The sequence below is a fragment of the Bos mutus genome, chromosome 21, assembly GCF_027580195.1.
Source record: "Bos mutus isolate GX-2022 chromosome 21, NWIPB_WYAK_1.1, whole genome shotgun sequence".
Lineage (NCBI taxonomy): Eukaryota > Metazoa > Chordata > Mammalia > Artiodactyla > Bovidae > Bos > Bos mutus.
In genome coordinates this window covers 57,086,939-57,105,401 of record NC_091637.1, presented here as the reverse complement: position 1 = coordinate 57,105,401, position 18,463 = coordinate 57,086,939, and the positions used below count along the sequence as shown (strand labels likewise).

At 38.2% G+C, this 18,463-nt stretch overlaps 1 protein-coding gene across 2 annotated transcripts in view; it reads left to right on the top strand.

Annotated features, from left to right (window-relative positions):
- The window catches only part of BTBD7 (BTB domain containing 7), an 88,974-nt gene that overhangs the window by 15,233 nt on the left and 55,278 nt on the right, over window positions 1-18,463 (top strand). For both annotated transcript variants that reach the window (XM_070357877.1, XM_070357878.1), the window contains exons 2-3: window positions 16,650-16,837; window positions 17,319-18,398. In XM_070357877.1, coding sequence (XP_070213978.1) covers window positions 16,756-16,837; window positions 17,319-18,398 — 1,162 coding nt within the window. In that variant the 5' untranslated portion in view covers window positions 16,650-16,755. The remainder of the gene's footprint in view (window positions 1-16,649; window positions 16,838-17,318; window positions 18,399-18,463) is intronic.

Sequence of the window (18,463 nt, the reverse complement as noted above, 5' to 3'; positions counted from 1 at the left end):
GCTAATATAAATATTCTGCCTTGATATTTTAATATTAAAAAGTGTCACAAATTAATAAAAAGAACAGCTACATAGAATAATACCCAAAGATTATAGACTAATAAATACACTGAAATTCAGTTTCTCATATAATTTTTAATATGAAGATTAAAATAATGAGATCATTTTTCCCCCATCAGATTGACAAACATTAATAATGACCAGAGTTTTGATGTTCTAACACAGAGTTGGTAGGAATGTAAATTTGCAACTTTCTGACCAATCTCCACATCAGAAATATATATACCCTTTTATCCAGTATGCTATTTCCTGATACTTATTCTAATGGCATAAGTTACAGTGGTTAAAGATAGAGGTAAAAGGATTACAGGACTGTTTATAATATTGAAAAGTTAGAAATGATTCTCAATATGTTTTGGTAAAATAAATTATGGCATATGTACACAATATTTGCTGCTGCTGCTGCTAAGTCGCTTCAGTTGTGTCCAACTCTGTGCGACCCAATAAAAGGCAGCCCACCTGGCTCCACCATCCCTGGGATTCTCCAGGCAAGAACACTGGAGTGGGTTGCCATTTCCTTCTCCAACGCATGAAAGTGAAAAGTCAAAGTGAAGTCGCTCAGTCGTGTCTGACTCTAGCAACCCCATGGACTGCAGCCTTCCAGGCTTCTCCATCCATGGGATTTTCCAGGCAAGAGTACTGGAGTGGGGTGCCATTGCCTTCTCCGACACAATATTTTCAGTTCAATTCAGTTCAGTCGCTCAGTCGTGTCCAACTCTTTGCGACCCCATGAATCGCAGCACGCCAGGCCTCCCTGTCCATCACCAACTCCTGGAGTTCACTCAGACTCACATCCATCGAGTCAGTGATGCCATTCAGCCATCTCATCCTCTGTCATTCCCTTTTCCTCCTGCCCCCAATCCCTCCCAGCATCAGAGTCTTTTCCAGTGAGTCAACTCTTCGCATGAGGTGGCCAAAGTACTGGAGTTTCAGCTTCAACATCATTCCCTCCAAAGAAATCCCAGGGCTGATCTCCTTCAGAATGGACTGGTTGGCTCTCCTTGCAGTCCAAGGGACTCTCAAGAGTCTTCTCCAACACCACAGTTCAAAAGCATCAATTCTTCGGCGCTCAGGCTTCTTCACAGTCCAGCTCTCACATCCATACATGACCACAGGAAAAAACCATAGCCTTGACTAGCCGGACCTTTGTTGGCAGAGTAATGTCTCTGCTTTTGAACATGCTATCTAGGTTGGTCATAACTTTTCTTCCAAGGAGTAAGCGTCTTTTAATTTCATGGCTGCAGTCACCATCTGCAGTGATTTTGGAGCCCCCAAAAATAAAGTCTGACACTGTTTCCACTGTTTCCCCATCTATTTCCCATAAAATGATGGGACCGGATGCCATGATCTTAGTTTACAATATTTAGGGGGTTTTAAAAGATAAAGTAAAATTTATATTGGTCTGTGTTTCTCTATCCCTGATATATTATGAAATGAAAATAACTTTTTATAGAACTCTTTGTAAAATATCCCTACCTAAAACTATTTAAAGTTGATTTATGTAAAAAATGCTAGAAAGTCAAAATAGCTATCAGCTGTCTTTGTGAGGCAGATTTTAGGAAATTGCCGTTTGTTACACTCTCCTGTTTTTCTTTTTTCTCCAATTTAAACAACAAATGTGTAATTCTCATACGTGAATGGGGAAACATAAGTTTTGGAGTGGGTAGGCCTGAGAAGATTTAGCATGTATTTTATTTGTGTATTATGATCTATAACCTTTAAAATGCAGGGTCAAAAGTATAAATCTCAACTTTTCAAACTCTAGTAATAGAAGGCAAAAACCCTTTTGGGGAGGTAAAGAAATAGACAACTAAAAATCAGATGCTAAAAATTACTGTTTCCATATTTTCAATAAAGAAAATAAAATTATATTTTAACCTTGTAAAATAACAAAACTAAGAGGGGAGTGGGTGTACACTGTTTGATGGCAGTGCCTATGTGCTGTCACCAAATAGCATGATTAGTTTTATATTCAAATTAGATTGTTGTTTAGTTGCTCAGTCATGAGTGACTCTTTGCAGCTCCGTGGGCTACAGCACTCCAGGATTCCCTGTCCTTCACCATCTCCCGCAGCTTGCTCAAACTCATGTCCAGTGAGTTGGTGGTGCTATCCAACCATCTCATCCTCTGTGTCCTCTTCTCCTGCCTTCAATCTTTCCCAGCATCAGGATCTTTTCAAATGAGTCAGATCTTCGCATCAGGTGGCCAAAGTATTGGGGCTTCAGCATCAGTCCTTCCAGTGAATATTCAGGACCGATTTCCTTTAGGATTGACTGGTTTGATCTCCTTGCAGTCCAAGGGACTTTGAAGAGTCTTCTCCAACTCCACAATTCAAAAACATCAATTCTTCGGCACTCAGCTTTCTTTATAGTCCAACTCTCACATCCATTCATGACTACTGGAAAAACCATGGCTTTGACTAGACGGATCTTTGTTGGCAGAATAATGTCTCTGCTTTTTAATATGCTGTCCAGGTTGGTCAGCAGGAAGGACTGTAAGTCAGAATGATTAGCCAAAGACAACGTGGAATTAATCCCATCACCATAAAACCCCAAGACTGGGAGGCACATGGCAGAGCAGTTCTCCTTGATTCTCTTACGCTACTGCTCTCTGCCCGGGTGCCCCTTCCCAATAAAATCTCTTGCTCAACACATGTGTCTCCTCGGACAGTTCATTTCCGAGCCCACTTTCTTGCCCTGGAAGGGATCCCCCTTTCTGCAACAGTTAAACATAAGCATTGAATAACTGTTTAGGGATTTAAAATTCAGCAAAACTAATTGTTCTTTATGCAAAGGAAATGTGTGGGTATAGAGATAAATAATTAGGTTAATAATATGGAAGTCCTGTAGCTAATGGTCAAATTTGGAAACAGCCCCCTAAAATATTGTGCTTAAATTCAGAATAATTCACATGCTTGATGTCTAGGAGTAAAATATTTGTAACATGGTTCACTTCAACTTTTTGTTTTTTATTGACTATTTTCACTAAATGTTTGCCATTTTCTATTCTTGGCTAACCTACTTAAATATTGATATTAATTTTACATTTTAATGCACATCTGAATGCATAATTTCAAAGATTAAATGTACATTTAATTTTCCTAAATGAGAAAATTGCTACATTTAACATTATTTCTAATAACTTAGTATCTCATTGAATCATTCTCTCACTGGTTTTGGTTTTCTTAACCTATTTAGAATGATGATCAGTAGTTTCCCTTGTGATTACTCCTACGGTCATGATTCCTTGAAGATTATCTTTTTAAAATCATTTGAAAAACTACAGCTTAACATATTTCAGACAATGCTGAATATGCATTAAAAAGCAGACATTTTATTTAAGAAATGATTTATAACGAGAAATATCAAGAATACCAAGAATATATAGTATGAATCTGCACTATAGTGAGAGTTCTAAGAACCAGACTCACCTCGTTTATCAGCATTTTCCCCCTCATTTTCTAGTTTTAAAAATTCTAATTGTTATCCTTAAAAGAATGTTGCATAGACTGGTGGAATGGGATGTACTTTTAAAAATATCCTTTTTAAGAATTCATTTTTAATAGGAAAAAAGAGTAGCAGCAGGAGACTAACAAGCTGTTTTAAATTATAATAGGTTGTATTATAAAAAGGCCACATGGGCTTAGTAAGATGCTCCTAAGCCAGACTCGAACAAATAATCTCTATTTGCAGTAACACAATTTAATTTTATAATAAAATGCAATTTAACAGATATCTTTATTTAAAGTGAGTAAAAATGTTTTCTGACTTGTCTTTTTATTGGTGGTACTGTTTTTAGACATGATCTTAAGCTACTAACCACAGGTCCACAATGTCTTATTTATAATTTGAAATTCTAAAAGTACTGAAAGCCTTTTTTTTTTTTAGGGAGACTCATTTAATGGCAAACACTGATGATATGACCTGAATACATTTGACAACAAAACCTAACCTGAAGTAACATAGCTTAGTCTAAATATTTAATGTGAAAGTGAAAGTGAAGTAGCTCAGTCGTGTCCAACTCTTTGCGACCTCATGGGCAGTAGCCTGCACCAGGCTCCTCCGTCCATGGGATTTTCTAGGCAAGAGTACTGGAGTGGGTTGCCATTTCCTTCTCCAGGGAATCTTCCCGACCCAGGGATCGAACCCAGGTCTCCTGCATTGTAGACAGACGCTTTACCATCTGAGCCACCAGGGAATATTTTATTGCAAAATAGGGGATGATAATTTTGCAAAATACGGGATAATATGACAAACTTCTCTGGGGTGTTTCCATAGTATACAGTAAATATTTCATATACCATATTATTTTCTTTTAAAAGAGGGAGAAAGAGAAGGAAAGGAGTCTGAATTTTAGAATATATTTAGCTCCAAAGGTTTCTACCTGATAAAGGATTATGGACTTGTGTTCTGAATAACACTCTTAAACTAGTATTTTGAATTGGTGGTGAACATTAAAATTTTATTGGTAAAGTAAAATTGAGAGACAATATAGTATGTAGTACTTTATTGTTAAATTCTATAGATAGAGCTTAATTATCAAATATGTGGAAAGACTATATGAAAAGTAGAAAAGTTCACTGATTACTTTGTAGATACCAACTGTAAATAAATATGTTACTTAAAATTAGATACTGGAGGATTGAGATAGGAGGAAGAAGATACTAGCAATTTCAGTATTGCTTATAGTAGGGAGCCAGTGGATAGTAGCCAAAAAAGAGGGAATTTAGGGTATTATGTAAAAATATTATTAAAGTTACCTGTGGGATAGGGAGAGACTAGGTTAAAGTAGACAGGGAGAGCAACTAGTCTTTGAGGATGTCTTTTTTTATGGTTTTGACTTTAGATTCATCTAAACATTTTGCAGACATATATAACAACATTAATTAAAAATATAGTGCCCAAAAGTCAAAAGTGAAATAAAAGTGTACTTCCAGTTAGTGATGTAATCACCCAAAGCAGACTGTTGCAAGTGACTTACGTACAGCATAATGTATAGGTATCTTGAGTTGGGTAATTCTGAGGGTAAAAAAGAATTGCCCCTCAGAAAGATTTTTGTTTATCATATTGCTGGTGATAGTGTTAACATTTTAAGTCTTGGCTATTGTGTGTATATTGTGAGATAAAAGAACAGTTACGAAGGCAGCTTTGAAAATAGGGTTTTGGCATGCGAGAAAGGAGAAACAGATGTACAACTAATAAAATTTAAGTGAAAACTCTCTAAACCTGAGTTTGGATTAGAATCATCAGTATATACTCATGTATGTATGTGTATGTATATACACGTGTATATGACATTTCCTAGCTCTGTGTACTAAAAAGGCAGTCAGCACCACTTAGCACCCAGATTGTGGTTTCTAAATACCATTTCCCACTGAAAGGAAAGGAATTAGGGCTCCTTTAAATAGATGGCTGATTACAGGTCTAAGACAAGAAAAAGATAAGATATGCCTAGAATAAGGTATAACCCTAGAAAGCAAAGAAGCTCTCTGAGACAACTAACTATGGTTACAAAGTCTTGGGAGCTAATTTGAATAAGCTTCCACTGTCCAAATACGGTACAATCTGAGTGTCAGTAGGGATAACTACAAATAATTGAAATCTACCAAATATGTCTAAATCTGTGAACACATAATTGTTTTTAACTTGCTGATCATCTTTAGAGAAATGCTGGGATGTTAATTGTTTTGAAAAGCAGTTGTTCAGTTGCTAAGTCATGTCTGACACTTTGCCGCCCCGTGGACTGCAGCACTCCTAGGCTCCCCTCTCCTTCACTGTCTCCCGGAGTTTGCTCAGATTCATGTCCGTTGAGTTGGTGATGCTATCTAACCACCTTGCTGCCCCCTTTTTCTTTTGCCTTCAGTCTTCCCCAGCATCAAGATCTTTTCCAATGAGTTGACGCTTCGCGTCAGGTGGCCGAAGTATGCTTCAACGATGGTCCTTCCAACGAATATTCAGGGTTGATTTCCTTAGGATTGACTGGTTTGATCTTCTTGCAGTTCAAGGGACTCTGAAGAGTCTTCTCCAGCACATTTCAAAAGCATCAATTCTTTGGCACTCAACCTTCTTTATGATCCGACTCTCACATCTGTACATGACTACTGGAAAAACTATAACTTTGACTATGCAGACCTTTGTTGGAAAAGTGATATCTTTGCTTTTTAATATGCTGTTTAGGTTTGTCGTAGCTTTCCTTGAAAGAAGCAAGAGTCTTTTTATTTCATGGCTGCAGTCACTGTAGTGATTTTGAAGCCAAAGAAAATTAATAAAGGTAAAGAATCATTTATTCTGACTTTTCTGTGCAAACAACTGAATTGTCGATGGATGAGTTTCTCTTACAAAAGTGTTTTAGCCAATGAATAAAGAAGGAGTGATAGAATATTACCATGTTGCAACCCCTAATGAATTAATAACTCTAGTTGGTGATTACTGAGAATGAGAACTAGACATTTGATACCTATGTTGGAAATAAACATCACCACCTGTGAAGCAATCTTGACAAACTTTAAAAGTACCAAAATGACCCTAAATCTGATTAAGTCATTGCTGGTAAGTCGCTTCAGTCGTGTCCGACTCTGTGCGACCCCACAGACGGCAGCCTAGCAGGCTCCCCCGTCCCTGGGATTCTCCAGGCAAGAACACTGGAGTGGGTTGCCATTTCCTTCTCCAATGCATGAAAGTGAAAAGTGAAAGTGAAGTCACTCAGTCATGTCCAACTCTTCACGACCCCATGGACTGCAGCCCACCAGGCTCCTCCATCCACAGGATTTTCCAGGCAAGAGTACTGGAGTAGGGTGCCAACGCCTTCTCCGTGACTAAGTTATTAGATCTGTCAATTACTATAATTACAAGGATCAGAAAAACATGTTAAGGTACACCATAGTGATACATTTGGCAAATTCAGACTATGGGAAACAACCAAATAACCTGATTTCTTCAATAATAAAAATAAAACTGCAAGGGGGAAAGGGCTGTGGAGGGACCTTTTAAAGGAAATTTAAGAGACATAGTCATTCAGTCACAATGCATGGGCCTTATTTGGATCCTGATTCAAACAAACTTAAGGAAAAATAAACCAGTGATGGAAATGTCAGCACTGTCCTGGGAAGTTCGTACTGAGGAATTATTGTTCATGATTTTAGATGTGATCATAGTACTACAGTTGCTCTCTTGTATCCTTTCTTCTGGAGATTCATAAGGAAGTATTTATAGATGAAATAATATGCTGTCTGGAATTTGCTTCTAAATAATCCAGAGAGATTAGGTAGAAAGAGGGTTGGGATATAGTGATAGAAGACTGCTACAAATTGGTAACTGTTGAGCTTTGTCTTCCTAGTCTCTCTACTTTTGTTGTTTTTCTTTCCTTTATTACAGAAACTGCAAAAGTAACTGCTGCGCAGGAGGAAAAAACAAGTGATAAGAAGTGAAAATAGAAAACCATAGTTGTAATTGTCTTTGGTGTTTGCATGCTAAAGGGTTTGATATTCATGGAGTGTAATCCACAATCAGGAAACTTTTTTATTGTTCACCAACAATGCAAAGCACTAGAGATTAATTTAAGATCTGTGCTTTAACCATAGTTGGGTGATAAAGTAGGAAATTTAACAGTTTAAGAACCGTAACAAAATCAACAGTGCAGTTAGATGTAAAGAAGCATAAGGAAGACATGGCTGTTCCCATCAGAAAGGTTGATACAGGACCGAGGACTTTTGAGATGCTTCCTTGTTGAGGGGAAAAACACTAGATTAGGGATCAGAATGACTGGTATCTAGTTTTGGCTTTGCCATTTTGCTATATGGATAAAATTTTGGGGCCAACCCAGTATTTTACTTTAGATAAGTCGCTTTGTGTTTCTACCTTAACTGCCTCATTCAGAGATGAGAGGATGAAACCTGTCCTCTCGACATTGAAGACTTGATATGAGAATAAAATGACTTCATGTGTGGAAAAGTGTTTTGTGAACTATTTATCCCTGTTAGAAGATACTTCTGCTACAGTCATTAGAGAATGTAAAAAGGGGGAACTCATGTCATTGCTTTCCTGTCTTAGTGGGTCTTTTTTCCAGTTACTTTTCAAAAGTTATGATTAAAGATACAGGTAACAGAGCATTTACCGTTTTAACCAGTTGTGAGTGTACATTCACACTGTTGTGCAGCCGCCACCATCCATCTCCAGACCTTTTCATTTTCACCAGTGGCTCCCCAGCCCCTGGCAACCCCCATTATTCTTTCTGTCTCTGTGACTTTAACTACTTTACATACCTCATATAAGTAGCATCACATAATATTAGTCCTTCTGTTGTTCTAAGACTTTGTTATCTTTTGCAAACATTGACAGGACGTTTATAAATGATACCTTCCATCAGAAGTAGATGAATTATATTGAGATAATGCTGTATTGTATGTTCAAGTGTTAAGCCTCTGCTGCTGCTGCTAAGTCACTTCAGTCGTGTCCGACTCTGTGCGACCCCATAGACGGCAGCCCACCAGGCTCCCCCGTCCCTGGGATTCTCCAGGCAAGAATACTGGAGTGGGTTGCCATTTCCTTCTCCAGATTAATGTGCTAGATAACCACAAATCAAACAAATATATATGATAATAAGCATAAATACTTAAATCCAGTTTACATCAACCCAAACAGAAACGAGACACTTTCTGCCCCTACAGTAACTTCCATGTTAGGTGGGGAAGTACTGAGGTGAGAGCAGTACTGAGGCAGAATTAAGTGCTAAATACAGGTAGAAGTGATACGGTTACCTGTTTTTCCAGAGCAGCCTTTCCTACTTCTTTAGTAGACGATGTGAGTGTTTCATTCAAGCACTGTAAACTTGCTAATTCAAGCCGCTAGAGCAGTGAAAATATCATAGTCATCCCTCAGTATCCGGGGGGGTGGGTTACAGGATCCTCACACATACAGAAATCCGTGGATGCTCAAGTCCCGTACATAAAATAGCATAGGACTTGCATATAACATGTACATATCCCCCATATACTTGAGACCATCTCTGGATTACTTATAATAACTAATACAGTATAAATGCCATGTAAATAGTTGAGAACATGTGTACAATTCAAGTTTTGCTTTTTGGAACTTTCTGGAATTTTTTTTTCTGAACAGTTTCTATCTACAGTTGGGTCAATCTGCAGATGCAGAACCTGTGGATACAGAAGGTCAACTGTATTAGGAAACTCTTGTTTATAGATTTCTCCTTTAATGTATTCTCTGTTTGCATTATGTCTTCCCTGGTATGTCTTTCTGGGACCTCAAGCCCATTATCCTTATTACTCCCAGGTCACCCACAAATCGCTTGTCCTGTGTTTCTTCTTGGTTCACAGCATTGCCAACGACATTGCAAAGTAGACTTTATCATCTTCCCACTTCTTCCTTTCCACCACCTCCCTCACCAATTAGGTACGCGTTTACTATGTGTTCTGTGATAAAGGCTTCATCTGGGTTGTCTTAGTGTTTTGTTATAGATGCCCTAAACAAATGCAAAATAGTGTTTTTAAGATGCAGACTTGTATTACATAAACAGGACCTAGAATATGTGTTCTGGTCTAATTTGTTTGGACTGTAATATTCTCGTCTAGCATTTCAGCTACAAGTAGCACAGGATAAGCAGTGGGGTTGAGGAAAGAAAGGGGAAAATAGTTTATCATTTATCCAAGAAAGGCCTCATAAAATCCTTAGGAAGGGAAGAGTTTTGTCTGACTTTCTACTTCTCACTTTACCTACGAGGTGTTGTTGTCTCTGTAAGAGGGGTCTTTCATAATGGAGGTGTCTTAAAACTTGTTCATCCTCAGACCTACAGTTTGAGAAGTTCCTACTTCTTTACTAGGACTTATGTCTGCAAGATTGTTTCTAACTATGAACTTCAGGAGACTTTTAGGAGAAATACCTCTTCATTTGACATCCTAACAAAGAGTCTGTGAGTATCAGAGGTATTATGGGCAGAAGCCTATCAGAATGGCATGAGTGATCATTATTAAGGCGAGGGCAACATTGTATATACCTTACTCTTGGCTGAAAATATAAGCTAGTGGGTTTTCCCTCATATCTGTTCAGATTCTTCTACTCTGGGTGATGGGAGGAAAAATAGAATTTTAGTACAAAATTAACTTCAGCCCCTAAACCATTATTATCCTCCTATTTATAAGAACTTGAATAATTCCTAGGACCATTCACATGCTGATTCTCCTGATAATCAGAAGTTACAGTTAAGCACTTGATGTCCTCATGGAAACTGCCCTGGATGAGGGGGCCTTTGAGGGTTGCGTTCCTGTTTCTGGTTTGTTCTTATTCTTTTCTTCTCCGTGTGTAGCCATAGTGTCAGGCTCACTGTCAGCTTCACCAGGACGTTTTCTTTCTTCTCCAGATTTTCCAGGGGAGCCCCGAGAAACTCATCAACAAGAAATATGCCCTTGTATTTTGCTTTTTAACATTCACTGAGTTGGTGTCAGAAAATCTAAACTGTCTTTGAGTGAAGTTTATGAGAAATTCCATGTTTTTTCTTCAAATTCAGTTGCTTTGAACATGTTCTCTGATTTCAGCTATAGTTCTGTACTGATCCTCTGTAGGTTCCTATCTAGACTCAGACTTGTCATTGCCTTCTCCGTATCATCCAGAGCTGCTTCTCTGTACAGCACTAAGTGCTAGTTGCTCAGTCATGTCCGACTCTTGCGACCCCATGGACTGGAGCCGCCAGGCTCCTCTGTCCATGGGATTCTCCAGACGAGAATACTGGCGTGGGTTGCCATTTCCTTCTCCAGGGGATCTTCCGAATCCAGGAATCAAACCCAGATCGCCTGCCTTGCAGGCAGATTCTTTACCATCTGAGCCACCAGGGAAGCCCACTAAACCAGCAGTGAAAACGGTTGTCCCCAGTTAGAAAAGTGATTTCACTCATTCACTCAAATACTGTGTGCCTGGCTCAAAACTAGTCTTCCTACTGTGAACACAAAAGTTCCAAACAGCACCATTTACCATAAAAGTTGATTGAGCAAGTTCTTGGAGGGCTTCATAATCATTTCCAAACTCTGTTTATATGCCCTTATTCCTACCTGCTAGAGAAAATTTATCCTGCTGCTTCTAGAGCTGCCTTAGTTAGGGGGAGTACAGTTTATTGCTAAGAAGACAACAGAAGCTTTGGTGTTGGGGATAGCTGAGCCAAGCTGCTCTGGTCCAGCTTGCCCTGTTGGGTCTCACTTAACCTCTGCTAGAGACCCAGACAAGGGTCTAAACCCCCTTCCACTTTGATCTTATCTATTTAAAGATGCCTTCAAAAGGCAACAGAGAAGGCAATGGCACCCCACTCCAGTACTCTAGCCTGGAAAATCCCACAGACGGAGGAGCCTGGTAGGCTGCAGTCCATGGGGTCGCACAGGGTCGGACACAACTGAGTGACTTCACTTTCACTTTGCACTTTCATGCATTGGAGAAGGAGGTGGCAACCCACTCCAGTGTTCTTGCCTGGAGAATCCCAGGGACGGGGGAGCCTGGTGGGCTGCCATCTGTGGGGTTGCACAGAGTCGGACACTACTGAAGCGACTTAGCAGCAGCAAAAGGCAAAGGTCTTGCTGACTGCTTCTGACGTACTGTTCAGAGTCTTTTTGCTTTGTTGTTCTTATGTGTCCGAGGATAGAACTGAAGGTTCTATCTAAAAGGTATTTGGAGAACCAAGTGGGTTTAATACATATAAATGCTCTAAACAGAGTTTGGTATATAAATGATAGCTGTTATTTTGGGTAAAACATGCTTGGGAATGAGAATGGACATAGGAAATCGTATTCTTTTAACTTTTAGGTTTTGTTTTTTTCTTTTTAACCTTTTTTTCTAGCTGCTCTACAAATGTGAGATTTGACTATAGAAGCTATCATTCATCCAGCTTTGCCTCCTTAGGCCTGGGTGGTACCCTTTTTCACTCTCACGTATCCTGATTTGAATGATGTAGTCCTCTTAGATCTGACAGAAGTGAAATATTACTATAGTTTTGCATTTCTTCTTAATTATGAATTGTTTTTCACAGTCACGTGTCCCACGTTCCTGTTCTTCTATAATTATACCTAATAATCAGACTAAGTGGAAAACATGTTTAAAATTCAAAATTCAGTTGCCCTTTTTTTTTCATTGAAACAATAACATTTAATATAGAAATAACTCCCTTCCCCATCCTCATTTTACAAATCAATAAGTCTTACACTTCAGTGAATTTTAGGAACCCTGTTTTGACTTATTTTATACATCTGGCCCATACATCTCAACTTTGGTTTATAAAAACTGAGATTCATAGACGTTAAATGTACTTATCCCATGTAAGTGATAAATTAGTTATGAGAGAGAACTATCTCAGATGCAGTAAAAGCACCTTTGTAAGTCCAGTTTGTTCATTAAGTCCAACAAAGTTAACCTAGGTACCCAACTGACACAATCAGCTATATAGTACTGTACTGGAATATGGAATAGGTTTATAATACTTTTCACACAGATACTACATAGAAAACAAACACAAAAATAAAGCATTTTTAATCTTAAAGTATAGTACCTTGAAAAGCACAATGGCACAGTACAACAGCTGGCATACAGAGGCTGGCATCAAGTGAACAGGCAAGAAGAGTCCCGACTGGTGGAGGGACAGGAGGCGGGAGACGGTAGAGCCCAAGGATAGATGGCAATAGGAAATGGGAGGCAAGGCACAGTTTCACTCGTGCCTAGTGGTGATGGAACACATATTTGCATCTTTGAAAGTTCACAAACTTGAAGGCTTTCAGGTACAAGACTTACTGTACCTGACACTCATTGTTCTGTCTGCAGCCTAAAAGGTAAAAATATATTTTTATGGCAAAGGTCAGAGTTTTCCAAGTGTGTTATGCAAGTCTGTTTTACTGCTTTGTGGGGCAAAAGGGCTCCTTTAGATTAAGCTGAATACTTCCTTTTGGAGGTTCACAGTGCACCTTCGCACTTCAAAGATTCTAAAAAAAGTTCTGAAGTAGGGAAAAGTAAAGCTTTGTTTAACTCTGCATTTTCTAAAACATTGGGAAAACTCTTTGGAAATGCTGGCCTAGGGATTTTGCGGGGAGAGGGGTTTTAGGGGAGAGGTTGATTTTCGTTTTCAATTCTTTTTCATTGGGTTGTAAATTTTCTCTGTTGCATTCAGCATGACTTTTTTCTCCCATAGTTGGATATGCTACAATCACGGAAGCTTATTTTAAGCCAGTTGGATCCTCTGATTGAGATTGTCATGTCAACTATTAGCAGGAGCTCTCCCAGAAAGGTGATTCTGGGAAAATGATTTATCAGCTTTCTAGGACCATTTGCATCCTGTGGGCCTCTCCCAGTCCCTGAGGCCCTCCCTTTCCCTTTCCTGTCTATCATCCAAAGGTTACGTTTCATCCTGTTTTATGTAGGAGACAATCAAAGCTTGCCCAGAATGAAAATATCCCTGAAGAGTTTTAAGACTGTGACTAACTCTCACTTCCAGCGTAAAGGCAGCAGATTCAATTAAGAAATAAATAACAAGATACTGTGTTCCATTTGGTATGAGTTTTTGGTTACCTAAGAAATTGTTTCCTGAGAATTTCGAGAAATATGGCTTTAGTAACTTTAGTGACTCCTGGGATTTGGGATTGGGGACGCAGGAGGGATTTAAGGATTATATCTGATCCAGAAAAAGTCTCTCCCATCAAGTCTTTCCAAGGCCTATGTACTTTAGTATCAGAGCTCTAATAGGAGATATGAATGTCACCCAAAGCAGTTCATCTTGAAGGGGATTTCCATTGACTTGGAGCTGCCAGGAAGAGACACTGTCCCTAAGTCCTGAAGACTTTTTTATCTCAAGTCACTTCATCAGAGACCCCAGCTGTCCTTCTGGTGCTAATTATAGTGGCAAATGGCCAAGCATCAGTATCTCAGCTATGACTTCTCTGGTGTTTGCGGGGTGTTCTTTTGTCTTCATTGGGGCTGGTGAGGTTTTCTAACCTTTCTGGGGATACCTTATAGAGTATCTAATTGTGCTAATCATAAAATTGAGCTTTTTTTTTTTTTTTAATCATTTTTGGCCTGGTTTAAATCTCAGACCAGTGCAAAAATGTTTTCTGTCCCTGCAAACTTTGCAAAATTCTCTGATGAAGATACTTTTCGTGTGTGTGCACACGTGTGCACATGCACACACAGATGAGAGAATAGTCAACTTCATCTTATTTATGAGATGGAGTGAGAGCAGGTTACCTTTGTCCATTTCTGTAGACACTCCGGCTTTTCTTCATCTGGACCCAAGTCTCCGCTCTTGGTTTGCTTCTTCAGCATACTTTGTTCTGTGTTAGTGAGTTTACTCTGCAGTCATCAGAAATCAAAAGCAAAACAACAAAATGAAGCAACGTGGAACTTCAAGAATGAGTAAAGATGGAAGTGAGAGGGCTACTGTAGGAGTGACGCTTTACCAGCACTTTCCATCATCCACCAGTACGTCCATATTCAGAGCTCGTCTTTTTAATCTTTTTTTTTCTCGTTTTGATAAAGGCTTTTATTTTGCATATTTTTACTCTGGATTTTTTTCTTAGTATATTTCAGACTTCTTTGTTTGCATAGGATTGCTGATGCTGTTTCTATGTTTTAAATAAAAATTTTTAGTGACTGAGAATAGGACTTGACTTGAAAATAAGACCACAAACTTGGCTTCCGGGATCCTGTTTTTTCTTTTTTGTTGTAATATTTATAGTTGATTGACAGCATTGTGCCAGTTCCAGGTGTACACCTTCAGATTCCTTTCCATTATAGGTTATTACAAGATACTGAATATAGTTCCCTGTGCTACAGAATAAATCCGTGTTGTTTATCTATTTTGTATATAGTAGTGTGTATCTGTTAAGCCTTTATCCCTCCCCTTCCCCTTTGATAACCATAATTTGTTTTCTATGTCTGTGAATCTGTTTTGTAAACAAGTTGATTTGTATTATTTTTTTAAGAAAGCCTGTTTTCTCCTAAAGAACCAGTAAAAATGCAATAGAATCTTGAAGCTTTTAAGGAATTCAAAAATTAAGATTTATTAATCAGACTTTGGTAGTGGTGGTAGTTTAGTTGCTAAGTCGTTTCTGACTCTTGCGACCGCATGGACTATAGCCCACCAGGCCCCTTTCTCCATGGTATTTCCCAGGCAGAAATACTGGAGTGACTTGCCATTTCCTTCCCCAAGGGATCTTCCTGACCCAGGGATTGAATCCCGGTCTTCTGCATTGCAGGTGATCTCCTGCATTGTGGATGGATTCTTTACTGACTGAGCCATGAGGGAAGCCCGTTATTTAAACTTACGGTTTTTTGAAGTTTGAACTGAAATTAACACAAGCAGATTTAGTTTCTATTTTATAAAAATTGACAGCATTCAAAATGAATCACAAAAAATTGCCTTTTCTACATTATATATATAATGTATATGTTACATATATACATATATTTTCTACATTATATATAATATATATAATGTATATATACAAAAAGTCTAATGTGCTGTTCTATGGTAGGTAAATTTCAAATAGGAAATTAAATTTACATGTGAGCATATGATTTGATTGAAGTTACTGCTACTTCTCATAGTATCTAGTTAGCAGAGTTTCCCAGTCTCCTCTTGAACACTGTAGGCAGGTAATTCTATGCTTATTAGATAAATGAACTTCCATATGATTATAGTGGGAAAAGATTGAAGGAAAGCACAGATGTTAAGTGATTTTCTTAAATTTGATTTCCTAAGGTTACACTATGTAGCAGAAATGAAAATAAATGCCAAGAATCTTGACATAGTTCTATTTTCCAGCAGGGTTTTTGTGATATTTGTGTTTAACTCTTAACTGTTAAAAAATTTCATCCTTCATTATGAGGCCATATTAACTGCCTAGTTTCCTAACAGTTCCAATAATAGATTTTAAATTGTGTTTTCTCTTAAACCATTATTGCTTTTGGTCAAATAAATTTTATATATCTGGATGGTATAAAGATTTAGAAGTATCCTGTGAACACTCTGCTCTCTTAGAATTTCTTCTTTTTGTGCTTATATCTTCAGCTTGCAGCTCTGAGAGTTAAGGTTCTGTAATGTGGAATTTATCCTATAATTGTTAAAATTATCTGTTAGTGGTACTGCCCTATCCTTTCTAAGCCATAATATCAGGTAAAAGAAAGTAGTGTTTCTATTTCAGGACTTTTATGGGGAGGAAAGATGAAAGTTTTTGTTTTTCCTTGTGTCTTCTCACTGTATTTATTATAATTTCCTCAAAATTGTTACAGAACAAGTAGCCTAGAGATAATTTAGTTTGAACTATCTTTCCTTCCCCCTCTTTCAGCAAAATGCCTGAATAAATCTGATATGGTACTTTTTGCTTTCTTAGAATGTATATAATTGGTACATTTTCTGGCACAAAATTGCAGGTAGCACTGATACATAAGTCAAATTTAGCTGTTTAATTACATTTTCTGAAATTTTTACATGTGAATTTGACAGTATATTATTATTTGCAAATAAAAGCCAAGTTTTCAATAACTTTCTTTTTTAGCTGTGCAATTTGAGATACATTTGAAACAATAAAATTATTTTTGTTTCATATCAAGAAATGGATGAAAAGAGGCTCCTGGATCCAGGGTTGAAAGTCCGTAAAGGCCTCTGGGATCATACTCTGAAGAACCAGCAGATGGAATGCCTGAGTGACTGAAGAAAATGGGTGCTAATGCATCTAGCTATCCTCATTCATGCTCCCCGAGAGTAGGGGGGAATCCTCAAGCCCAGCAGACTTTCATAGGTAACCAGTTCAGTTTTTCTAACCTCATTTTCTTTTGTGGATATAAATAGGATTGTGTTTTCAGTGGTCTTTTTGGATGAAAAGAGGGTTGAGCTATGGAAAAAGTTAATATATATAATAATTCTGCAGCATCCATGTTTTTTCCTACCAGGTGTAAATCTGGCTTATATGATTCTTATCCTAACCAAGCTGCTGTAGCACAGTTGATCTTTGATTGTTTTATTTCATTTATTGTGCCCATAGAAATTTAGCATTTTTTTACAATGAATAATCTGCTCTGTTTTTCCCTATTCCTTATTTAATATAAAAATGAGTTACTTGAACTTTTTAACCTTCCTTTATAGAAACAAAAATCAGTTTTACTTGAATGGTTCAGAAATGTCTGTAAAAATTTTAGCACAAAATGTATGTTAAATTGAATGTTGAAAATGACTGCTAAGAAAAAAGAAATAAATTTTCACTTGTTTAATTTCCTTCTTAGGGACATCATCCTATTCTCAGCAAGGCTATGGTTGTGAATCAAAATTATATAGTCTTGACCATGGCCATGAGAAACCACAAGACAAAAAAAAGAGAACCTCTGGCCTTGCCACCCTCAAAAAGAAGTTTATCAAGCGTCGAAAATCTAATCGGTCTGCTGATCACGCCAAGCAGATGCGAGAACTCCTCTCTGGGTGGGATGTTCGAGATGTCAATGCATTAGTGGAGGAATATGAGGGAACTTCAGCCTTAAAGGAGCTTTCTTTACAAGCCAGTGTGGCTAGACCAGAAGCCCGGACATTGCAGAAAGATATGGCCGATCTTTATGAGTACAAGTATTGTACTGATGTAGACTTAATATTTCAAGAAACTTGCTTTCCTGTTCATCGTGCCATTTTGGCGGCAAGATGTCCATTTTTTAAAACACTACTTTCTTCCTCACCTGAATATGGGGCAGAGATCATCATGGACATCAATACAGCTGGTATAGATATGCCCATGTTTTCTGCTTTGCTCCAGTACCTTTACACGGGAGAGTTTGGAATGGAGGACTCAAGGTTTCAAAATGTTGATATCCTCGTTCAGCTTAGGGAAGAATTTGGAACACCAAATTCCCTTGATGTAGATATGCGTGGACTCTTTGATTACATGTGCTATTATGATGTCGTCCTTAGTTTTTCTTCAGACTCTGAACTGGTTGAAGCTTTTGGTGGAAATCAGAACTGTTTAGATGAAGAGCTCAAAGCTCACAAGGCTATTATTTCAGCACGGTCCCCATTTTTTCGAAATTTATTACAAAGAAGGATACGGACTGGTGAAGAAATCACAGACCGAACTTTGAGGACTCCCACAAGAATTATATTAGATGAGTCCATTATACCAAAAAAATATGCAAAAGTGATATTACACTGTATGTATACTGACATGGTGGACCTGGCCGTTTTGCACTGTAGCCCCTCTGTGGGCAGTCTCAGTGAAGTTCAGGCTCTCGTCGCAGGGAAGCCAAACATGACCAGGGCAGAAGAAGCCATGGAGCTTTACCACATAGCACTGTTCTTGGAATTTAACATGCTTGCACAAGGTAATGAAATTCTGGTTTTTAATTTTAATCTTGATCTCTTGAATTGCACGTTTGTCTTCCAGATT